The sequence below is a fragment of the Myodes glareolus genome, chromosome 22 (assembly GCF_982192425.1).
Source record: "Myodes glareolus chromosome 22, mMyoGla1.1, whole genome shotgun sequence".
NCBI classification, from domain to species: Eukaryota; Metazoa; Chordata; class Mammalia; order Rodentia; family Cricetidae; genus Myodes; species Myodes glareolus.
The window spans coordinates 55,272,212-55,297,579 of record NC_142047.1 but is presented as its reverse complement, the minus strand read 5'-3'; the positions used below and the strand labels follow the sequence as shown (position 1 = coordinate 55,297,579).

At 48.5% G+C, this 25,368-nt stretch overlaps 1 protein-coding gene and 1 long non-coding RNA gene across 3 annotated transcripts in view; both read right to left on the bottom strand.

Moving 5' to 3' along the window:
- Positions 1–3,738, bottom strand: part of LOC146890223 (uncharacterized) — a 28,870-nt gene extending 25,132 nt beyond the window's left edge. Inside the window, exon 1 of the long non-coding RNA XR_014999102.2 lies at positions 2,408–3,738. This is a non-coding gene — a long non-coding RNA (uncharacterized LOC146890223). The remainder of the gene's footprint in view (positions 1–2,407) is intronic.
- Positions 3,739–3,763: 25 nt separating this feature from the next.
- The window catches only part of Disc1 (DISC1 scaffold protein), a 199,491-nt gene continuing 177,886 nt past the window's right edge, over positions 3,764–25,368 (bottom strand). For both annotated transcript variants that reach the window (XM_087900602.1, XM_087900603.1), the window contains 3 exons: positions 14,369–14,485; positions 5,022–5,160; positions 3,764–4,354 (listed from right to left, as the gene is read on the bottom strand). In XM_087900602.1, coding sequence (XP_087756728.1) covers positions 5,023–5,160; positions 14,369–14,485 — 255 coding nt within the window. In that variant the 3' untranslated portion in view covers positions 3,764–4,354; position 5,022. The remainder of the gene's footprint in view (positions 4,355–5,021; positions 5,161–14,368; positions 14,486–25,368) is intronic.

The window sequence follows — 25,368 nt, the reverse complement described above, 5'->3', positions numbered from 1 at the left end:
GACACAAGCAGGAGCCGTGGAGGCTTCTTACTGCTGCTTACTGACCGGCTCCTCTTGGCTCGTTCTGCTTTCTTACAAAGACCAGAGGCAGCACAGGCCCCAAGAGTGTGGTCTTCTTCCATTCATCACTAATCAGGAAAATGCACCATAGGCTTGACCACAGGCCAGTCTGCTGGAGGCATTAACTGAGCTTCCTTCTTCACAAAGGTCTAGGTTGTATCAAGTTGACAAAACCAACTGGCATTGTCAAGGACTTTTCCGGGCTGTCATTTGTGTCGGTGTTGGTCGTAACCTTCTCTACAGTAGGAAAGTGTATGGATGGGCATCTCAAGCACACCTAGGGAGTCACTGAACACTGGCTCTGAAGGGACTATGGAAGGCAGCAAGCAGCTCCACGTCCCACCATCTCTGGTGTCCTTCATCCTAATATGTTCATCTTTCAAGACTTGGCTCTCTGTCTATCTGTCTGTCTGTCTCGTTCTCTCTCCCTCTCTCCCTCTCTCTCTCTCTCTCTCTCTCTCTCTCTCTCTCTCTCTCTCTCTCTCTGTCTGTCTCATAGCCAAGGCTGACCTTTAACTCTTGCTTCCACATCCCAAGCACTGGAATTACAGGCATGTTCAATCGTGCCCCACATTTTTTCTCTTTCATTCCTACTGAACCAGGTCTATCATGAGATGCTCCCTTCCAGGGCTAATTCTGGTCCAGGTAATTGTAATGTCTTCCCATTCCCATGTGTGAGTTATCCACTTACAATGTCATTGAGCTCATGTTTCTTCCTCCCCAGTCCTAACTCTCACGTATTCTCACCTGAACCAGCCTGATTCTCCTACAGACATTTACTGGGCTCTTGTCTAGTTCCCCACATGTGGAGACCATTTTTATTTTCAGCTCAGTCAAGGAGTCTAGGACAGGGTTTTCTGATCCATTGGCATCTGGATACATAAACACATGACGTGCACGATTTCACAACATGGCTTCATTGTAAATACTTGGCTTCCTGTAAGTCAACACAACTAATTCTCTTGTCACAGATAGGTGAGACGAACCAATCTGACCCATTCCTACGGTCTACACTCCAGAATATAAAATTATCTCCAAGGAGCGCCATGGCTTAGATATCAGTTTTTATTTCACATAACAAGCAGGACACTTAATAAAGCAATAACTTACATGACAAAACTCGAAGATCTAATAAAGTGGTAGTATTAAAAATAAAGGTCAGTTATGTACACAAGAGGGCGCTGACCAGCGTGTGTGTAGCTGCCGTTGCTGTTGCCCACAGCGCACGGACATGTGCATGTTGCTCATGCTGTCCATAGCAAATGGACATGTTCTGAGGAGCACCACTTACATAGGAAGCTTCCAGAAAACCCACCCAATATGAGGCTGTGGGTGGCAGCTCCTGGGATGATCTTCGGGGTGACTGGGAAAGGCTGGGTCAGGACAGTGGATAGAGGTTGGGGTTGCTTATGCAATCAGAATCCAGGTTACATAGTGGGGTTTGCTGGGGGGGTAGGATTCTGAGTTGCTCGGAGTATAGTGCCTCTCACTCTCAGGCAGAATTCACAGGGCAGTCATGGTTTTTAGCTGGTGAATGAGTTTCAGAGCTCAAAGGACATCAAAGGATGCAGAGAGGACATCAAAGGCACTTTAGGAAGGACATAGGTCAGGATTCCTCATGATCTTCCTTCGAAGTCAACTCTGAGCCTTAGGAAGGGGACTTTGCCTTCCCCAGGCCCATGAGCACCATCTGTAGGGTCTCCCTCCTCATGCTGAGGTGCAATTGCAGGGCTATCTGTGAAGGGCTAAGCATGGTGCCCATCCACATGCATTCTTGGGAGGGAGCCAACCTCAATACCAAGGCAAGCAATACTGAAATTCATTGTGATGTTAACTTGATTTGGGAGGATGATCAATACCGTGAAGTTTCAAGAGCTAGACCCGGTAACGATGAGGTAATGAAGATGCCCAAGCTGGCCGCCCTCAGAGGTCCAACTTGCAGCAAGGTGGCCATGAACCACTTCTTTCCTTGGTGAACATCACAGTGAAATCAGACATTACTTGTGGATGGGTTATGGAATCAGTCCATAAACAGATGAATGGATAAGGAAATATAGAATATTTATAAGATATGTGTGTGTGCTGTTGTCATAAAGAATGAGATGGTGTCATTTGTCACCAAAAGAAAAAGCTGTCACTTTCAACACATACTTTTGCTGAGGTCTTGGTCATCTCTCAACAGTCTAAACTCAAGCCCCCATCTCCCTTGCACATTTTTATGTGGCCCTGTAAAATCCTGCCCTGTCCTATAGTTTGGGGATCCACAGATACTGGATGTCCTGGGGCTCAAGTGGCTGAGGAGAGGAAGGATGTCATGAGAAATGCTGTGGCCACAGGGAACACCAACCTTTCAAAGCCCAGCCCAGGTGGCTCTCCAAGACTGAAGGATGACCAGAGGTGTGGGGCCTGTGACTGAGGAGTCTTGAGTAGTCGCTCACCTGCCCAGACACTGACCGCAACGTTTGCCCAGGAGTCTCCGTTGTCCCTCCCCATGTTCCAAGGACTCCAGTGAGTGCTCAGTTCCCTACGCTTTCAAATGCACTATGACCTCAAGGAATGCTGTCACAGTGTCCAAATAACATAAAACCCTCAGGCTAGCAGTGGCTGTCAGGCGCCTCAGGCCTGGGAAGCCACTTTTAAAGTATCCAATTTAAGAACGTTCTTGACAACAGAGGGTAATCCTGACTGCAAGTTTTGCTTCACTAGAATTAAGTCAATCTGGGGGCTCTGGGAGTCACGTGACTGGTTCATCAGACTTTTAGAGGCACAGTTATAAATGATTCAGGGATCTGGTTCACTTTCAAAACATCTGGGAACAAACTAAGCCTATTTCTTATTCAAATACGCAAAACGCGTCTTCAAACAGGCTGCTCTTCAACTAAGGGCCAAGTGGCCCTCAGCACGGAAGGCTTGGAGAAGCACCAGGTGCCTTCTAGAAAAGGCAGAGTGATTAACAAGAGTTAAAAGCTGTAGGCCCATGGACCAGAAGGAGGCAAGAGTACCTCGATCCCAGTCCACACAAAGGTGAGCACAGCACCTTAGAGAGCCCTCCTGGGCAGACACGCCAGACTCGCCTAAGCTCAATGGCTGAGAATGTTGGGCTTGACCTCCAAGATACAGGTGCACTAGGGTCATCCCAGAGGCCGCAGCATAATGTACTCCAAGACTCGGGAATGAACCAGTTTGCAGAGAAATGCAAATCCGTTGGGTTAGGGGATGTTGAGGCTGGATGGAAGCTGGCAGGCTGGTGAGCCCTCTCACAGGGTGGCTACCCGAGTTCTGTGGCTCTCCAGCAGGAGTTCTGACGCCAGGTTCTTATCATACAGACTTGTGTCTGAAGTAACCTCCTGTGGAAGTTTATCACCATTATCAACTTAACTGGACTCAGAATCACCTGAAGGCAAAACTCTGAATATGTCTGTAAGGACATCTCCAAAGGATGCAACTGAGGGAAAACCCACAGCCAATGTGGGTGGCATCATCCCGTGAATTGGGATTTTGTACTGAATCCCAAGGAGGAAGAGATTAAAGCGGCTCATCCATCTCTCTGTGCTCCTGGCTGAAGATTCATGTGACCAGCTAGCTGCCTCATGCTCCTGCTGCCATGCCTTCCCTACTGTGATAGACTGTAGCCTCGAACCAGGGGCCACAATAAGCCCTCCGGCCCCCTCTCGCCCCCTCCCTGTCCCCTCCCTGCCCCCTCCCTCCCTTCAGTTGCTTTAGCCAGATAGTTTCCACAGCAATGGAAAGCTAGCTAACACACTTTCTTAGCGTGCCTCTTGAGACCACTTGAACATCCTGGAGCTGCCTCAGCAGGAGCCTTAGCTGGGCCCAAGGAGCAATTCACAGGCACCTGAGAATGCCCCTGTGTAGCAGTGAGCTGCCTGTCTTGAGTCCACGCCTCAGTGAACCCACACTGTTCTGCAGGCTCCACGCTGCGACTCCTTGGAACCAAAGGGACTAATAGTAGGAACCAGAAAGACTGGCTCTAGAGTCCCTGTTCCCCACTTCACTGGTCAGAATCTCAGAAAGACCTGAAGCAGCAGACTGGGGTGGGGGTGGGGGGTCTTCTGAGCTGTGCAGCAGAAGGTGCCGAGGTACTGTGAAGGTGCCCTGGGACCGACTCCTGAGACAGCAGAGCCCCAGAGGAAGTGGCCTGGGCACCTAAGGACCCACACAGACTCTGAGGTTCCTGGGCTCCAGCCGTTGGAGTGCCCGAAGAAAGACATGGCAGGTGCGGCGGCCATCTCAGGCTTGGTTACCTTCAGAGGTCCTTGAATGAAGGAAGACCACCCTGCAGCAGAAAACAAAAACGGTAGTAAGAAAGAGAGAAAACCAGGAAATGTCACCCAGCCAAGACGAAGCGACCATCGGCTCCCATACTAGACGTTCTCATCAGGACACAGACAGCAACCTCTTGTGACAACCCAGAGGAAAAGTATCCAGTCCCTCCCCCATCTCAGGCTGTGACAAAGAATGGGCCACTCTCCCACGGGAGGACAGCAAGGCTCTGTGTTTAGGAATTGGTCCAGACACAGGGATAAGTGCAGGTAGAGTGGCTGTACCAGAATAACACTGATGATGTGGATGTGGTCCACCTTCATGCCCCAAACTCCATACTGACAACATGTGACTTATCCCCTTCCCAGCCCCCACTCCACCTCATGCCATGTGGCTCACCCCTTCCCAGCCCCCATTCCACCCCATACCATGTGGCTCACCCCTTCCCAGCCCCCACTCCACCCCATACCATGTGGCTCACCCCTTCCCCAGCCCCCACTCCACCTCATGCCATGTGGATCACCCCTTCCCAGCCCCCACTCCACCCCATGTCATGTGGCTCACCCCTTCCCCAGCCCCCACTCCACCCCATGCCATGTGGCTCACCCCTTCCCAGCCTCCACTCCACCCCATACCAAATGTGGCTCACCCCTTCCCCAGCCCCCACTCCAAGCTCACACCTCAGGCCTGTGCCTCCTGAACACCAGCTGTGGAATGGGAAGCTGTGGCCTCTCCTCCTGTCTCCTTTGTTGGCTGGAGCTGCAGGATCATGGCCTGCAGTTTTTCCTTCACCATCTGGAGCTCCCCCTGGAGAGACTGTGGATGCTGTTAAGGAGCACACAAGGGCCAGTGAGAGCAAGCCAGCCTGCGGAGAGCAGGTGGACAATGACATGGAATCACAGCTCCACGCTCTTCCGAAATACAGCAATTAAATATTGATGAAAACCTTATACTTCCTCTTTTAAAAACCAATCGTGACTTCTGCCAGGTCCAAGGTTATTAACTTTCGAATTTTGGTTTCAAAACTCTGAAGAAAGGCTCAGTTGTCAAGCTGAGATAGATGTCCAACTCAGATGCTCGGCGACATATGACGGTGTGGCCACAGAGTGTTTCAGTCCACAGACTAGGATAACTGTCATATTCAAGTGCTCTTGACAGCGGACAGGGCAGGTGTTGGACATCAGAGCCTCAAGAAACATAGCATTCGGGGCCGCGGTAAGAGGAACCCCTCAACCCTCAACATCAACTCTGTGCATGGGGGCACTTGACATGAGCCAGCCAGTTCAGCATCAGGGACTGTGTGCTCACAAGGGCCATTCCAGCCCCTGGGACAAAGGCCTTCAGAGCTCTGTTTCTTCTCAATGGGTAACTTTGGACTCTGCTCCAGCCTGGGCTCCAGCCTGCTGCCATTTTCCCCAATTTAGAGCGAAAGGATCTGATGTGTGATCTGTCCTGCTGTATACATGTCGCTCTTATTGGTTGATGATTAAAACTGCTTTGGCCTATGGCAGGGCAGAATATAGCCAGGCTGGAAGATATATATATATATATATATATATATATATATATATATATATATATATATATAGAGAGAGAGAGAGAGAGAGAGAGAGAGAGAGAGAGAGAGAGAGAATAGGCAGAGTCAAGGAAACACCATGTAGCTGCCAAAGGAGACAGACACCGGAACCTTACCAGTAGGTCACAGCCTTGTGGTAATAGATTAATAGAAATTTAATTAATTTAAGATGGAAGAATTAGTTAATAAGAAGCCTGGGCTAATAGATCAAGCACTGTTGAAATTAATATAGTTTCTGTGTGATTATTCGGGTCTGGGCAGCCAGGAAACGAACTAGCAGTCTCTGCTTACAAGGATCTTCCCCTGTCTGGGTTTGTAGATTGATTGCTTCTTGAATACATGAGCTATTAATTTCCTAACCTATAATGTGGTTTCTTCTGGAAAGAAAACAGCCAAAAGGAACTCAGCAAATGATCACACAGGATAAATCAGGGCTCTCCCAAGAAACTGGTTCTCTAGGCATCCAACAAAACACTTAACCAACAGTTCCTACACAATTGGGTCCCCTGTCCCTTCCTTCTGTGCCACTGTCAAAACTCTGAGTTGGGTTGAGCAAGCACAGGAGTGCAGTCTCCTCCAGCCGAGGCGCTGGGCCAGGAGAGCCAAGCTGACAGCACCGACCTTTGCCTGACTCTTCAGGTGAGGTCACCACAAGGTCAGACATGGAGGAAGCTGAGTTTGAGGAGAACGCAGAGAGGCAATGAGCCACAGGCCACCTTCAAGGCAGTGTGGTTTTCCTCAGGTTCAGTGTCAGCATGGGTTCAGAGAAAGCCACGTCTTTGGGGTGTACCTAATATTCTTCCAATCTTTGTAGAATAAGAAGCTCCAGAGGATCTTGGGAATTATGCAAATGAGCTTTTCCCAAACGGAAATGCCTATCCACCCTGAAAAGACTGGTTTTTTGGGTTTTTTTGTTTGTTTGGTTGGTTGGTTTGGTTTGGTTTTGTTTTTGGGTTTTTTTTTTTAAATCTTCTGGAAGTTTCAGCAGATTTCAGTCCTTTGTGTCATATCCCTACACTTCTGGGATGCCCACCATCTGTGCTTGAACTTGAAGGGAACATGGGCAAAGCCAGAGAGGAAGCCATCCACTAAAATGCCTCTGTGTTTTGTTGTAAAAAGTGATTTTATCCTCCTTCCCTCCAGACCTCTGGAAAGGTCTGTCCATCTCGAGACGGAGTGGGGGAGTCATATGACTTTATGTAAGCAGAAACTTGTATACCAGACCAAACACCGAGATGCAATTTGTCATGAGGTCTGGTCCTTTGTAAGGAGTAGAGGGTGCAGTGGTCTCTGGGTCCTGACAACACACTGGGATCTGGTTACCTCTGATGCTGGTCTGGGGCTACACAGAACTCTGCACTCTGCTAAGTAATGACGAGGTCTTGTAGAGAGAAATGAAGACAAACAGTGATGCTCAGGAAACTTCTGGGACCACAAAGCAAACTAAAAAGGCTAAAGACAGAGAAAAATCACCAGAGGAAAAGACTAAATTATAAAATTGAATTAACACATCAGCTTCACATATAATAATTTCCATTATTGCACCAAAGAGTCAGGAAGATGGGATCTGAGAACGCAAGTCTCCTGGGAAGCCAGGAAATCACACCATGTGTACTTAATTGTCCCGTCTGTAAACCATAGAATCTCACAGCTTAGTCACAGAGGCAGGGCCTAAAGCGGGGAGGGGGACAGAGCAAGAGAGGAGAGAAGGACACATGTGCACACGCACACAGCCTTTTGTGGGGTACTATGAGGTTTATGGCTTATTCCCCAGCACAGTGCCTGAAAACCTCATTCACAAAGCCTTTGGTATAAGAATCACTAATACAGTAAAAATTGCATCCAAAGATGGCCCAGCAGTTGAGAGCATCTGCTGCTCTTGCAAAAGACTCAGATTTAGTTCCCAGCAACTACACCACGTGACCCACGACAGTTTGTACCTCCAGGTTCAGGGGGTTGAACAGCCTCTGCGGACCTCCGCAGGTGTCTGTACTCACGAGCACGTACCACCCCCAACACACACACGCTTAAAAACAAAAACCAAATCTTTTCAAAAATCATGTTCATAGTTGCAAAATTTCACCTTCTGGCCCTCAGCCATACTTCTTGGGGGGATGGGGGAGCGAACAAGAAATGTGTGCTGTAATGGAAGAGTCCAGAATAAAAATGGAATGGGGGGGGCAGTCACAGTGCAATTCCATGAAATAATTATGGAAGAAACAGTCCAGTGATAAGCCATTCAAAGCTAGGAAAATAATCCAGGAGGATACACTGGTGGCATCTGCCAGGCAGTGGCCCTGGGAGGGAGGTGTTTAAATCACTCATGAGCTGCTTCATGCACCTACGTTTCTTCCACGTTTAAATCCACCTGCGTGCCAGAGAAAGCACACATGCTGTTCCTCACACCACACTTGGGAGGAAGAAACGTGCAGACAGGATTCTTTTCTTCTCTCATTTAATAGGTTGACTGTGGCTTTGCCCCCACTGGGTGGAGGGTGTCTTCTCCCCCCACAGCATCCCCTGAAGTGGCTCTCAGTGGGGTCTAAACACTGTGAGGGGAGCAGAGAGCAAACATGCAGCCATTCGGATGGTGTGCCGGCCATGCTGAAGGTTCCCAGGGAGATGGCAGCCCAGGCTCAGTGCCGTGGCTGCCCTGCACAGGATGCCCTGAAGGGACAGAGCACAGAGAGACAAATGAGGCACTCACGGCAGTGGCTGTGAGCTGAGAAGGGCAGAGGGCTCTGAATGGGAAGGGGCCCGAGAATATCTCTCTGATGCCTCATCTGAGCAAAGAGCTGAGAAAAAAAGGACGCAGAATGCTGAGAAGAAAAAAAGTGTCAGGAAGGTGTGCATGGGAAGGGAAGTGGAGTGGACTCAGATTCTGATGTTTTGGTTTAGAGACTGTCTCTTGCTATGTGGCTCCGGCTGGCATCACAGGGCTGGACCGCTAAACTAAGCTTGAGGATTCAACTTTGGACGCTGTAAAGGGGACACTATGAAGTCAGTCGAGAGGAACACAGTGGGGAAGGGACTGAGCTGCTTTTCAGAGAAGCTCCAGACTAGAGATGTGCACTTGGGGTCACACTGAACCATGTATTTGAAAAACATGTCTATATCATTGTCTCACTGATGTACAGGAAAAATTAAACTGTCTTTATGATGTAACCAAGATCAGCTCCTCCCCTTCCTCCTTCCCACCCTTCTCTTTGTCATTTCTTCCCTTTCCTTCTTTCCCTTCCCCTTTTCTTCCTTTCTCCCTTCTTTATCTCTCTTGTCCTTGGCCTCGAACTGGCTGTGTTGCTGAGAATGTCTCTGAATTTCTGGTCTTCCTGCTTCCATCTCTGTGTACTAGGATCACAGGTTCAAGCCACCTTGTGCAGATTTATGAGTGTTAGGGATCAAATTCAGGACCTTGCGCATTCTAGCCAAGTGCTCTACCAGCTGAGCTACTGCCCCAAACCAAGGTCTTTGAGCTGCTAAGCAACAGAGCAAGGCAGGCATTCCATTTCTGCTTCGGGAACACCACAAGCTCAAGGCTGAAGTCCATTGGCATCCATGACCTTGGTTTTTGTGCAAGTGCAGAAGAAATCCAATCTCAGCACTAGAGCTAACTGCATATATGCAAGAACAAGTCCCCAAGGTGCGTTGTGAGTCTTGCAGACTGAACTTCGAGAATCTAAATAGCTGGGAGTCAGAGTCCCCCAGAGCACTCCCAGATATTGGGGTATCTAAGGATTGCATTACATTAATGACCAAGGGGACGGACACCCAGGCATGTGCCAAATAGTTCTGGAACTCAAGGCCATCTCCACCCCCTCAGATTACACCACCACCTCGTTAGGCAGGTGATGTGTTGCAATGTGCCCTGTCAACTAGACATGAGACTTTAGAACACGGGGGATTCAGTGGTCAGGTCATACCACTTCCATGGAGTCTTATTTTATGTGATAAGATGGAACGCTTTACCATTGATCCCCAGGGTTCCCTCATAGCCGTTGGGACAGTTTCCTTGGTAAATTCTAATTTGAAACAACAGCTTTTGTTTGTTTGGGAGCCCCACAGAGCACTGTGAACATGGCGGAAGGAGCCTTGCTGCTTCCACAGATCCGTGCATACTTATTTCTGAATGAGACACCAAGAACCTGGAGACACCTGACCCAGATCCTGTCCACTGGTGGCCGGCGATGTGCCCTGGGAGATTGTGTCACCAACCTCATGTTGAGTTCATACTGTGTCCCACCGGCAACAGGACCATCCTGGTCTGAACACATTGTCTATTCCAACTTTTCCTACCCAGACCTCGGCAGGAGGCAGAAGAAAACACGTGGCTGCCACCCCTCTATCAGCTGGGCATGCACAGTGCCTCGAAGAGCAGCCTGCCTGGCTCTCTGCTCTCACACTATAAATTACCAAAGATCTTCCCAGGCGTCCTTCCTGCTCCTTAGTTTTAGAGGTAAAAGAACATTTCCAAGGAGGGAGGGCAGTTACCCCCTCAGCTCTGAAACTTTGGCATCTTTAGGCTACACACTGGAAAGTGGAACCAGACAGGAGCCCTTTGGGGCTATGGCGTTTTATGCATGAGCCTGGATACATTTAGTCTCTGCATGCCATCAAGGCTAGCAAGACGAATCAATTGGGCACCGTGCATTCCCAATGAGCAGAGAGAATAGGCTCCCAAGAGGGCTTCTGGACAGGAATGCAAATGCCATGTAAATAGAATCAGCCTGGTCCTTGCTCATCCATGACTCAGCAGAGGCAGGCAGAACTGCCTGGGGCTGCGAAAGATGCCAGGATACGCGGGCTTCCTTTCCTCCTATAGTGAGCTGTGGAAGTCAAAGGAAAAAGAAAGGAGGGGTGGGGTGGGAAAATCCTGCTTAAAAATTCACAGATCCTAAAAGCTTTTCAGTTACGGCGTTCTGAACCTGGAGGAGCAGTTACAGAGCCGTAAGAGGGTTTTCGGAACGGAACTGCTAATTAGAATCCAGACTGTGAAATCACGGTGCAGGTTCAGACCACTGCTAACGGGTCCCCAGCCTGGCTGGGAAGTCACACCCCTGTCCTACCTCTGGAGGCGTCTCGCGCCCCTCCCTGCCTCCTGCTCTCCCAGTTAACTGTGCAGTTCAGAGGCTCACAGTCACCTCAGCTGATGGCTTAAGTTGTTCACAATGCCTGTAATGGAGGAAGCCCGCCGCGACCACACAGAAACAGCCTGTTTCCTCCATCCTCGGCTCTGCCAGTCCAGCCTGCCTCTCCCACCCAGCCGGCAGCTGTGACTCTGACACCGACAGGCTGTGCAAGAATATTCAGTAGCTTTAGAAGCGCCCACCATATTGCATGTCCCCAGGCCACCCCTCTGTGTGTGACACACTGCACACCACCTGCTTTGCTCCTGCAGGCATGTGGCTTACAATAAGGACCAACCCCAGGAAAGAGGGACAGCCACCGTATCTGGGGCTCAGACCCCCCAGAAACGTGTCCCATGTGGGTTTACATCAGCACACTTTAGCGTGGACTTGGGCTAAACACGCATCATCTACTATATGTACACAATGGGTCCTGGCAGCATCCTTAGTGGGATCAAGGGAGACACCGCCCTCCCTGCTCTGCTCTGCTGCATTATTGGTTACAAGCCTTTTCTTTCAGAAACACTCAGCATTGTGCCTTTGATTGCAAAGGAAAACATATACCAGCCAGACTCTGGCTGGGGGATTCCTGCAGCCTCTTTGGATGCCTTGATAAATTCTAATTTGAAACAACAGCTTTTGTTTGTTAGGGAGCCCCACAGAGCATTGTGAACGCGGCTTCCTGACTCAGGCTCACTATTATACTCGAGTCCAAGTGCTACTTCACGGAGCTTAAAGACGCATTCTGTATGTTATTCTTAGTCAGTGACACAGAACACGGCCTGGATTCTGGGGAAAGTTGGGGTAAATATGTGTTGCAGTGTAGATCTTATCTACGGAAGGGTTGATTTCGTACCTAACCCAATACTTCCCGCCCCTAGTGGTATGGTACTCATTTGAAAGGTCCTGGACGGGCCCAAGTGCTCAGACACTTGGTCTACAGCTGGTAGTGCTGTGTGGTGGGGATGTGGAACTTTGAAGCAGTGACCTCTGACTAGTGTAAGTGGGACACTGGAGATGAGCCTTGAGGGTCTTAATCCCGGTCCCCTGCCCCTACTTCTGGCCGGAGCTCTCTGTTTCCTGAGCTACTGAAGATGTAAGAAGTCACCGCCATGAACCCCCACCACCAAGGGTAGCATCACCAGCTACCACACCTTCCCACCATGATAGTTTGGATCATGAGCCACATTCTGCTCAGCTGTCCCAACCTCTCCCAAGCCTGGCAGACCTGGGACCCCCCCACCACACACACACACTCCCAGTCTTTGGCTCTGGCAACAATCACTGTCCAATTTCATAGACAACACACCCGCTAGAAGCATCCAAGTCTGTGATCTATTAGCACGTTACCTCCTTTTCCTTCTGCTTCCTACGGCAACTGTGCAGTGATGGCATCTATCCTGGAGTTGGAAGAGGCAGGAGTCTGTGCAGAACTGAATGTTCTTTAAAAAGGTAGAAACAACGGCAGAAGCCATTCAAGGAGAAGCCCGCTGAGTTAATAAGCATGGGCAAAGAGGTAAAGTCATCAAGAAATACGCTGCCTCCGTGACTGGCCATGCATCTGAACAGTCTGAATAAGAACAGCCTTTGGCTGTCCAAAACCACTTAAATATATGCATGGAGACAAAGTAAAACAGAAACTAAGGTGCTAAAAAGTCAGGCAGTGAGAAACAAAAACCAAAATACCTAAATTTCCCACAAACGTATAAACAAAAAGAGTAACAGACAAGAAGGTGACTAGCTACCAAGGGCCACTTGTAACAAATTAAACTAAGGGATTGGAAGTAGGCTAAGTATGCCTTTCCCCGTCTGGGTTACCATGTAACTCTTTAACTGACACTTTGCTGGGACCCAGAACCACCTGAGAGGGGAATCTTCTGAAGAACTGTCTACATCAGGTGGACATGTGTGTATGGGGGGGCTGTCCTGGTTGTTAACTGAACTATGAGGATCCAGCCTCTGGCACATTTCTCTAGGCTAGACCCTGAGTTGTACAAGAGACGAGAAAGCTTGTTGAGGAAGCAAGCAGGCAGCATGGGTGCGTCTGCTGCTCTCTGCTTTCACCTGTGGCTACTGTGTGACTAGTCTGACCACCTGAGCTCCTAGCCTGATGTTCCCCAGTGACGAAATTTAAACAGGAAGTGGAAGCCGAATAAAACCTAAGTGGCGTTCGGTCAGGGTGTTACAGCAACTAGGGATGAAGCTAGTTCAGAACCCAATCACACTCTTCCAAAGAACTCATTGGTGATGAGCAGCATGCGTCCACCACCAGGGATGTGTGTGCCCCATTGTTAGAAATTAGGTGCTCTGCCAGCCTGTCCTTCAGGAACTCAGCACCGGCAGATACCAAACCCCATCGTCAGCCTTCAACAGGTGCAGTACATTACCGCTGTAACTACAAGTTGTGTATTCTCCCTAGGCAACACGTGTGCCCTTTTAAAGGTCACTCCCAACAGCACAGCTTTCTCTTGTTCTTTCTTTCTGTCTTCCAATCTCTCTGTCTATCTATCTGTCTCTCTCTCATACCCCTACTCCAAGACAACCTTTGCCCACCAAACACGTCTCAACAAATCTCTTACATGACATCTGTTGTGTGGTGCGATTTCTTTGCAGCATGCATTGGCCCAGATCTGCCAAGGGACTCTGCCACTAAACCCTAACACTGATTCCATCAATAAATCCAAATACCCGTTGCATACACAAGTGAGCCCACGTGTCCTCTTGCCACCTGACTGGGGCAGCTAGTTTTGAGGTAGATGTCTATAGCTGTGGCATTAAGATGTGGAGTTTAGTGCAAGAAAATAGAATTTTCAGCACCAAAAAGGACTATGCAAAGCTTAACCATGAGTATGTATTAGATATCAGCAAGAAGATAGCTGTGGTGGTATTAGTTTGGACACCCCACTATCTAGGACAAGCAGAAGGCAGGACAAAGGACTTCAAAGAAGGCTTTGGATCTCTAGGTACTGAAGAGGCCTTTAAGGAGGCGAGCCACTAAATTGTTTGGCTCTTTCTGATTGTTTCCCTATGGCCACACAGACCCATCTTTGAGCTCACCAAAACCTCCATTTTGCTTTGGTTTTGGCTATGTGCCTAACTGAGCTCTGTGGCTAATACTTAGCAGCTGGGTTTAATGATTGAAAATATTGGATGGTTTACAAAAACCAGAGGTGAAGTCCTCCACACAGAATCAACTCAAATCCAAGATGCGCTGAACTACAGGTAACAGCAGCATTTGTTCCCCCTCCATCTGCAGAGGCACGGGGACGTGGTATGCAGTTTTAGATTTTCTCTTGCAAAGTAACTTCTGAAAAATGGAAAGGATATGAAAGAGAGCTTCATCGGGACTGTGGATCGCCCTGTGAAGTTGATCTTCGAGGTGCAGGAGCCTCACGCCTATGGCTTCACATTTTTCTCCAACTTCAGCAGAAATGATGTGAGATTCCTGGTCAGAGAATAAGAAAAAGATCATGAGTCAACCTTGGAATGCTGAGGGCTTTGCGTACAGTCAGGACACATGGACAGCTCTCCTGGTTTCTGTGTATCAGTAGGAATCCTGCAGGAGGTACCATTTCCCTGGGAGGTTGTTCTTGAGAACACAGGAGCCAAGTTCAAGGCACAGCTGCAGGATAAGCTGTGCACACACAGATCCTGCCTTACCTGATCTGTTTAAAGGCTGACTTTAGTTTGGAGACTCCCCAGATGGATTTACCCAAGGGAGCCTGAGTTTTCCAGCTGAATTCTCAGATCAGACAATTCACAACCTGATAGAAATGGTAGCAAAAGGGGGCAGAGGTGTCACTAGGGAAACTGGGCTAACGTGTAAGGACAGAGAAATGTCTTTAAGGGCATAAAAATTTAGCAGGGCACTTACCGTTCATCTGCACACCAGATAGCCCCTGAAAAACCAGACTCTGAAGGAGATTTATTTATTTGTTTGTTTGTTTTCTTGTATTTATTCATTAATTCTTATATGTGTGAGAAAGTGCATAGATACACATGCATGTGGGACTATGCATGTTCATGTGTGTCCATGTGTACAGCTGCCAGAGGATGAACCTTAACTGTCGTTCCTCAGGTGCCATCTACCCTATTGTGGGGGGAGGGGTGCAGAGAGGTTGTCCTGGAGATCACTGACTAGGCCAGGCTGGCTACTCAGAGAACCCTGGGGAGTCCCCAGCTTTGGGATTATAAGCATGAGCCACCACATGACTTTTATGTGAGTCCGCCCCATTATGGCAGAAGCGACGGCCCCCACTGGGCATCAGGCTTGTGACGAGCAAGGCTTAGAGAACCAATAGATGGGTCTTGAAGCGCCCCAATCCTGTAGTGTTTCATTCCCTTCCAAATGTGTATCCCATGCATGAGCGGGTGTCAACTCTGTCACTCTTCTGCACAGAAGCACTACACAGTAGAGTCTAGAGGTTGCTGTGGCACCCAATAGTCTAATCTGCATGCACTACACAGTAGAGTCTAAAGGTTGTTGTGGCACCCAATGGTCTAACCTGCACTGTGGTTGTACCTCTTGACTCTGTCACAAACTGACCTTGGCCAGGTAGCCTGAGCTACCACCTCCTCTCCCTGTTCTTTCTAAGCATACAAGTTCTTTCCCCCTCCTCTAACTAAATCCCACCCTTCCTTTAAGGCCCCAACTTGTGGCACATCAGTTAAGATATAAGTTATGTCCCCTAAGAGCTGTGACCTCACTCACACAAGCGTCACTGGCTGGTCATTTATCCCAGGGCCCCATGAGTAACACCTGGCCTATAGAAGATCATTCTTCAAAATAATTAACAAGGTCAAGAAAATGAGGAGAGAAAGTAGGGAAACCTAGAATAAGGAAGAAAATAAGCAAAAAGTCTCAGAATTAAAACTCAACCACAATATGAAGGCAATATTCACCCAGCTAGGTATGAAAGACTTAGAAAGTCTATTAAAAGAATTTTGCAAAGGAATTAAGGTTTTTTTATTTTTATTCAGATTAAATGGCCAGGCTACTACAAAAACGGCAGCTAACATCAAACTATCACATAAAAGTGCTCAGGCCTGGTGGGTCCAAGTCCTTAGAGATCCTACATAATATGTTAGCACCAGAACCCAGGAATACCAATCAAATGCAGATACTAGCACCAGAAGCCAGGAATACCAATCGAATCCAGACACTCACCTCAGCATGTACTCCTTTTGCTCGCTCGGCAAACCCTTCACAGTTTATGTGCCCAATGAAGGACCTCCCTTTAATAAAGCGGTGCTAATAGGAACATAGGTAACTAATGGAAATGCTGCGAAAATCTCACTGGATGCAAGCATTTGTGTATAACAAAAGAAAGGAAATCCCCAGGCAATGTGGAGGTTACACGGGCACCATTAGGGTGTTTGAATGTGGGGCCCAGGGAATGGTTTCCTTGGCTTTCACCACAGCACCGAGGTGTGGATCCATGAAGACAATAGATAGCCATTTGTTTTATTGATCCTAAAAGTCATGGCATGTCACTCAGACACACAGGCGAAGAGGAGAGGGACTCACACATAGTGAGGATGGCAGCCATGACTAACGAACACCATGGTCATGCCCAAAATCAGTCAGAAGGAGGGGACATCTGCTGAGCAATGATTGGCAGTGGCGGGACCATGAGTCACACTCACAATGCAAAACAGTGTGCGTGGGTCAAATTGTGACCACCAACGGGAAAAGAAGGGACTCAACACTCCGAGTAAAGCAAGCCGAACACCCCAGTCTTGTTCCAAAAGGATCAACTAGTGGAAAATAAAAGTTAAATGGAACAAACTACAAAATACAGCTTCACACTTCCCCAGGCAGGCCATCTCTGAACACATCGTACAGGCTGGCCAGATGTGTGGAAACTTGGACAACCTCAGATCTCACAGCAAGCCCTCTTGGTTGTCCCTGTCCTGTGACTTGGTGCTGGGTGATTACTCTTCCTGGAATCTATCACAGAGAAACAATTTACATATTTAAATTGGGATTATTTCTATTAAGACTTTGTAATAAGCATGGAAAAATCATACAGGTGTTTGCACATGCCCAAGAGAAATAGAAGATTTGAACCACACAAAGATAAAAAGCATTATGAGCCCAGCAAAATAAGAATGGTTAGGGGCAATGTGTGTGTGTGTGTGTGTGTGTGTGTGTGTGTGTGTGTGTGTGTGTGTGTGAAGTACAGATCATTTCCAGGTAAAATCCTCCAAAAGACATGCAACAGTGAATCCAACATGCTTGATTATAATAGAACCGTGGCCCTTACTTCCCTCTGGTCTTGGGAGAAATGGTGCTTTGGTGAACACTCAGCCTGACGAGAGATTTACATTGTGAGGGGCAGGAGAAAGAAACACGGCCACTGTTGCCCAGACTTTACACCCACCAAGGTGTGTGCTGGCTGCGTGGAAGGAGAATAAGGGGGATGCTCTGCCTTAATGGTGGTGCTTCCTGGTGCTGAGTGTGTGTGTGTGTGTGTGTGTGTGCTCGCTCACTTGGGAGAGTGTGCCCTCTTCCTGGTGCTGAGTGTGTGTGTGTGTGTGCTCGCTCACTTGGGAGAGTGTGGCCTCTTCCTGGTGCTGAGTGTGTGTGTGTGTGTGTTCACTTGGGAGAGTGTGGCCTCTTCCTGGTGCTGAGTGTGTGTGTGTGTGTGTTCACTTGGGAGAGTATGGTCTCTTCCTGGTGCTGAGTATGTGTGTGCTGCTCACTTGGGAGAGTGTGGCCTCTTGGGAAGTGCGGACCCTCTACACCAGGGCTGGCTTCCCCATCTCTAACAGTAGCCATCTGAAGCTGTTCTCTCCAGCTCGGGGGTTTCGGGATCTGTACACCCTGGGGGTGCCCCAGCAGAAAGGAACTGGGTTTTACTGAGAACCACATGCCAGTTTCTTTTCTTGCGCATTTCTTTTTGCTGTGGAAAACTCATCTAAAGTTAAGAAGACAGAATATGACAGGAAGACTTATGTCTCCTCCCCTCAGAATAAAGGAAACTTTTTCAAGTTGTCCCTCAGGAAAACACAGAAACACTGAAAATCCCGTGAAAGTCAAAATGATGATGTAAGACGCACGTGTTGGCTGGAGGTCCCACACTGGGATCTAGCTGCCTGAGGCACAAGCCCCTCTGAAACTATCAAAGTATAGGCATCAACAAACAGCTGGCACAGACACAGGTTTTGAGGGCATCCCGGGTTCCCCAAGAGAGCTCTACCTCCCAGGACAGGGTACCAGCTGGGCGGGTCTCAGGGACCACCTAGCATCGTCCCTTCTTTTCCATCTAAGGAAAATGTCTCAGATGACCCGGGCACCAAGACTAGTCACTCCTAGTCCACCTCAGGGAAACACAGAGTTGGCTCTGAATTCCTGGAGGGTTCAGCTCCTAAAACGGGAGAAGGCGGGGCGCTCCCTCCAGGGCCAGTGCCCACAGGGACCAATGGTGGCAATGTTTATCCTAACAGTGTTGAGACCAGCACCTCTGCAGTGTCTGTAATACATCAGACAAAGGAAACTTGTATGATTGATATTTGGTAATTAAAAATTACCATCACGCCCATCTTGCCTCCTCTCAGGTTTCTCGGCTGAGTTGGGCTTTCTCAGAATCAGCAGTTCTGAGGGTGATTTAGTATGAATTGTAGCAAAGTGTCTTTGAAAACTGCCCTGTAAGCCCTCCTATAATTTGCCCCTTGAGCAATCTTTTCAGCAATTCAAATTGTTATTTTTTTTCTTTCCTAGACACTCTGTCTGTCATTTACCCAGAGGGGCTTCTGTTTTTTCCCTGTGGGTCAGAATGAACAAGTCTCTGCAGAAGGCAAACTGCATCATGGCTCTTCCCCTCCTGGGCCTGGCACACACCTCCAGTTCTCAGACCCTTGTAATTCCTCTTCAGGGAGCACCTCCATGAGGAAGCCCCGCCCACACAAACTCCAGCAATCTGCTGCCCTGTTCCTCCACCAGGCTGCAACCCGAAGAGGTCCTGACATCTCTGCTGACACCACCCCCTACCCCCATCCCTGCCTCCCTCCAAGGAGGTCCCAGCCCTTGCCTGTTGAGCCCTTCCCCTGCCCGATGCTAAGGGTTAGATTTGTTTTATCCCTGTAAGGCTGTTGTGGGGACACTCGTCCCCAGGGCAGCGGTACTCAGTGGGGCCCGATGGGAGCAGGTGAGGCCTGATGGGAGCACACGGGGCCACCAGGTGCTGCTCTGAGAAGGGATGGATGCCAGTGTCTGGGGTTACTCTACTACTGGGAGGAATGTTATAAAAGATCAAGCCTCTCTGACTTCCTCTCTCACTATGTGATTGGCTCTGTATGATATAATGTCATTTACTGTGAGGTCACGGAGCCACAGGGTCCCTCATCAGAGGCCAAACAATGGGGCTGTCTGACTGACCATGAACTATTAGACTCACTGGGAACTACACTATACCTTTCTTCTTTATAAAGCGCCCAGACTTAGGCACTTGGTGACAGCAATGAAATGTAAGCTAATGCAGAAAGTCCTGAAGAAGCTTTGCGGTATCTTAGACGGTACTAGACAGACGATGCTCTCAAGATGGGTGGGCAGAGCCAGAAAAAGAAGCCTTTTCCAAACATCAAATGCCTGTCTATGCCTCAATACAGACTATAATAACCTGTCTGGAGCAATCCCTCTGCCTCTGGGGCAGCTGCTGGCCTTGAATGACAACAGCATTATAAACACACACATGTGCACATGCACACATACATGCACATATGTGTTGAAAATAGAAACTGTCTCTAGGAGGGGACAAGTCCTTGTCCCCTGTTTAGGGTTAATCCTGTGGGGCAGGTCACGGACCTGACTGGTGGCCACCTTAAGATAATGGATATTTTCCTTCCCAGAATTCCTGTCCCTGGTGCAGCATCCCTGGGGTTCCATCGGGTCTGCCCGCCTTCCTGAGCCAAGCTCTTTTGCTTTTCCGCTACCTTCTTTTTGTGGATGCTGTCCATGCTTGCTTCTCTTCTCCATTCTCCTCCCTAAGAGATTTACAGCTTGCCTGCCCTGGGGTTTTCCTTTTAAACGCTAACAACTCATCCTTAGGTTTTCATTTGATTGCATTCTTTGTCCCTAAGCCTCTGTTTGTGTTCTGTTCTTAACTTTTTTATTAATGAGACTTAGACACCTGAGATGTAACCCCAGTTTCTCCAGTACTATACGATGGCTTTTCTGGGAAGTCTATGGTGTCTGGCGAATACCTGGTAATTCTTTAATATGAAGAAAAAAATGATCCCTTTCTTGCACTCCCAGATAGCATCATGTGACACACACATACATACATATATACATACATGTGTGCACATGCACACACACACACACACACACACACACACACGCCCACACACACTTTTTAATGACCTCAGAGGATGCCCTGTGACCTTATAGGCAGTCTCTCCGTGGGTGAGTTCAGTACAGCCAACATCACTTCAAACCTCATTTGCAGGTCACCTTGTGATGACCTGCAGGCCCATGACAGACCTTTACAGCTGTGTTGTGAGAGCTGAGGTCAGACTTCTGTCCTGCTCTCCTAGTTCAAGGAGCCTGGTTTAAAACAGAAAGTAGAGCTCCCTTTGATGAGCAGAACGTTCTCAAGACAACTTTCTAAAAGCACAAACCTAAAATGGGCGCTTTAGATACAATGGCTGGCAGGATACTAACCCACATGCATGGTGGGACCATCAACACTTCACGGCCAGCATCTTTGAGGGCTTTAGTCACATCTCCTGTAAAGGTGGTTACGTCCTTGGATAGGACATTTGGGAAATACAACATTCAGAAGTTTTGAACTGGAGCTCATATTCCGATAATAATGGCTGTCTGGATGAACACTTGGTAACAGTGCCAGGCTGTCTCTACAGCAAGAGAAGGCCTTGTATATTATTGTCATTCTGAATATGACCCTTTGGAATAGGAAGCTCACTAAAATCATTGTTAGGTTTGGTGTGCTCTGTGCCTGCCAGTAGGAAAGGCCCCACACCACACAGAATGCACGGTTTTGGAAATGTCACCATCGGTGGTGATCTACTACAAACTCAAGCAGACAGGCCATCCCTTTGGTTACACACTGGATTGACATTGTTTAAATAGCTAATTTCCCAAATTGTTCTCCAAAGCCATTCTAAGGAAAGAGGCAGGATGAGGCACTGGAATCAAACAACTGAACAACAAAAACCATGTAACCAAATAATAAATCAACTATCGCGAGGATTTAACAGGTCTATGCGCGTACAGTAAGTACGCTGATCTGGGACTGGGTTCCAAAGCCACAGCCAACCTCCATTGTTGTTGTGGGGTTGGGGGAGGGTGACAGGCAAGATGGAGACCACAAGCTCCTGCCTGAGCCGCCATCTTGGCTATTGTCCTCTGCCATAACTCAGTCAGCTCACCCAGGGCCCCATTTTCCTCAGTCATGTAATAAGGTGTCTGCCATAGCCACCTATCACAAAAACACCTCCTTCCTACAGTGGAAGTCACAGGCTACACAGTCAGGGAAAGACAGGGGACTGAGCCGTCTTCTCCAGCAGTTGTCAAGGCATTGGCATTTAGGGATTGCAAAGCTATAACAATATCCAAAATCCTGCACTTCATGCACGTACGCATGCAGGCATACATCCACGCGCACGCATGCGCGCATACACACACACACACACACACACACACACACACACACACTTTAAAAGCCCCGAAGTTTGATTTGAGCCCCAGGATGTCTGCTCTGCTGCTAAGCCTCATTCCCTCTCCTACAGCTTGAGGTAAAGCAGATGAGACTACCACCATGGAAGAGCTGAGCGGACGCCAATGCCTTTCCTCGGCTCACTATTACCGCCCCAGCCTCTGGCTGGTTTCCAGAGTAGTTTCTCTGCAAATGTGTCCCAGGAATGCTTTATGATCTGCCTTTTCCCTCCAAAAACGCCGTCTTCATAAAGAATCATTACCTCAGACAAAGGCCTGTCCATCACACACAGAGCATCCCGCGCATCTATTTGAAACAGATTCTATAAGCTTCTCTTTCCACATCCATGCTGAGAGCTGCAGTCACTGTGTAAATTCCATGAAGCAGAGAGACACACTAGGACTCCAAGGGTGCGTCTTTATTATACCGGAGAATAGAAACATTCATCTAAATTCTGCATTGTGTGGTCACACCCTGAGTGGCTGGGTTTCGCTTTTAAAAGCGTCCAGATGTCTGAAGGGGCACAAGGCATCTGAAACATTTAGACCTCTTCAGGTCTGAGCAAGGTGTGAGTTGTCTTCAAGTGCCCTATTCTTGTCCAAAGCAGGCTTTGAGAAGCAAGTTCACTGATAAATGTGTTCTGTTTTATTTAGTGTTAAGCAGAACCAACACCTTCAATAGTAGGAGAACCAGCCTGACAGCACAGTGTAAATAGGCCTGTGTTTCCCAGTGTACACAAAGGGCCAGGGAAATGACCTTTGGATGACAGGATTACCCAGGAGGGGTTGTGCTGCTTCACTTCAGCACTCTGGGCTTGGACATCAGAGCTGAGCACAGCAGGGGCTGAAGTGAGGCTCAGTGGTAAAGAGCCTGCTGAACAAGCAGGAGGACCCGAGCTCCAGCCCAGCTGTGGGGCCTTACACTCTTCATCCCAGTACTGGGGAGCCTGAGACCCGCAAGGCCCTGTGATTCGCTGACTAGTCTAGCCCATGTGGCAAAAACCAATATATATGGTACCCGAGGAATGACACCCGGAATTTACCTCTAGCTTCTACACATACACACACACACACACACACACACACACACACACACACACGCCAAACAAACAAACAAAAAGCCCAACAATTTTTTTTTTTTAAATCCACAAAACCAAAACTGAGTGGGCCAGATTTTTACAGGACCTTCTGAGAAAAACCTGTCAGCAAATAAGATCTACGGCGTCAGGCAGTGCCTGGATAATCTCTCTTCTGTGAAGACTCAGAGTCTGGGGAGAGTGACAGCAAACCACCAGGGCCCTTTGGCTGAGAAAGCGCAGACAGCGGCAGGAGAGATGCTCGGTGGCTAAGAGGGCTCACTGCCGCTCTGGAGAAGCCGAGTTGAGCTCCTCCACCGAGCAGTTCACGACTGCCTATTACTTCAGCTCCAGAGGCTCTGACACATTCTTCAGGCTTCTGTGGACACTCCCATGAATGTGCGGCATACACAGGCATATAAGTAAAAATAAACCTTTTGCAACATTTTTCTAAAAGAAGGAAGTGCAGACAGACCACAGCTGGGGACTCTTTCGTGAGAATAAACTCGAAGACATCTGTGGCTAAGGATACAGATAAGACTCGAAGACATCTGTGGCTAAGGATACAGACCATTAGAGTAAAGCATACCGAAGAGAACAAATGCCACATGTCACCCACGTGTGCTAAAAGTCATAAAAACTTGAATTTCTGAGTGTTTAAAAAACAAAACAAAACAAAACAAAAACCCAAAACCAAACAAACAAAAAACCCCAAACAGGCTGTGTGACAATGAGAGCATGGGAGGAACCGTTTTCAGAGTCAAGACCTAGCCTGGTTTCTGAATGTTGACATCCCAGAATGCATCTGCCTTTTTCTGTACAGTCATGGACACCTGCAGTTTGCTGAGAGATGATGGACATTTCGGTTAGTGGGATCTGTCCCTTGTGAGGCCCTGTAGAGTCCCCCAGATGGAGAAGAGTACACGGCCAGTTTTCTTTCTCAAACTGTGGCCCTAGCCTGTCAGCAACTGCTACCCACTTCTGTGGGAGGGAAGAGGCCTGCTTTGCTGTGAACTAGGAGGGGAAGGACGCGGTGTCTGAGAAAACAGATGGCCAGTGTAGATTGACAGAAAGGAATTCAACAGAAAGGCATTGGAAAGGAAGGAATAACACGCCTGGGGTAGACATAAGACTCTTGCCTATTCCTAGACTGGATAACCAGTCCTGGCTTACAACTCGTCTTTGGAGGACAGGAATATCCCATCCTTAGCTGTCCTGGTCCCACTGGGGGAATTAGATGCAGCCTGGATGCCATGAAGGGTAGACCAGAAGTTCATTTCTAGAAACAGGAAACCCTGGGAGAAAAATCTCTCCGCTGCTCAAAGAGCACCAGTGTGCATTTGGTAGTTGTTAGTGAAGCCCGTGCTGCCAGGGTGTGACTGTGTCCCTGCCGCCCTGTGGTGACGGTGACCACCCCGCTGTCTATCTATCCCTCCGTCTTGGCCAGCAAATGACAAAAAGTTTCCACGGTGGAAGACTCCAGTAGCCCTGAGGCTGTTTTCTCAGAAGCACTGAGCTATGCTTAATTAATGGAAGAAGTGTAGAGATGCCCCCACCCTGGGCCCTGGAGCACGGAGAGCAGAGCGATTCCACGCTTTTCCAGAAGTGCAGGAAGCAGGCAGATCAGAGGAACCAACTTCCTTCCCTGGGGCAGGTGAAGGAGGCTGGTGGCAGGCAGGGACTTTAATTAACAGGAAAGGACCAGCAGGAGCCACTCACTGACTACAGAAGAAGCCCCTCCCTTACCCACCTGCTCCCTCCATTCTGCCCAGAGGCCAAGGCCAGGCTGGAAGGCAGAGGACTTGCATTCTTTTTGGTTGAGTGGTTTCTAAACCTATTTATGCCAATTGTACTTAACATCCTAATTATATGATTTAAATATGTTCCATATAAAACAGTGCAATGTTAGTGTGAAAATCAAGTTCTTTTCTACATTTTTTAAAATGGGAAACCTTGGAAAGACACAATCATTACAATCATCATGTTAAAGAGACGGGAGAGGAGACAGAAGACGGCTGTGCATGTGCCTCTGAAGTGTCGCGCTCACTTTAAAGACAACCCAATTGGAAACTGCGGATGGCGGCTTGTAGGTGAGGCATGTGCAAGAAGGGCCCCTTGAAAGTCACTCGGCAGACCCTTCAGGAGACTTCAATCCTACACTGACTGATCAGCACCTGAGCTTGTGTGTTTTCAGTATCTTAGCCCCGCACAGTGGAAGGAACACTACTGATATGGTCAAGGAGTTCTGAGCAGACACCATTGCTACACCCCTGCTCAGCGGTTCTCCTTAAGTCCACCCCGTGGTACAAGCGCGGTTAGTTCTCTACATCTGCCTGCACTGGGGAGCTCTCACTGCTGTGGCCAGAGCACTTGTTATAATTAGCTGGAGAGAGAGAGAGAGAGAGAGAGAGAGAGAGAGAGAGAGAGAGAGAGGATTCCGTGATCCTCTGGGTTCAGACAAATGGTTTTCCCGAAGGCAACATGAACTCCTAGCGGACGCCTCATTCCCATCTGAGACTTGAAAGTCTGGCCTTGTTTTCTGAACGTCAACCAGTGTTGGCCTTTTGGCTTTGC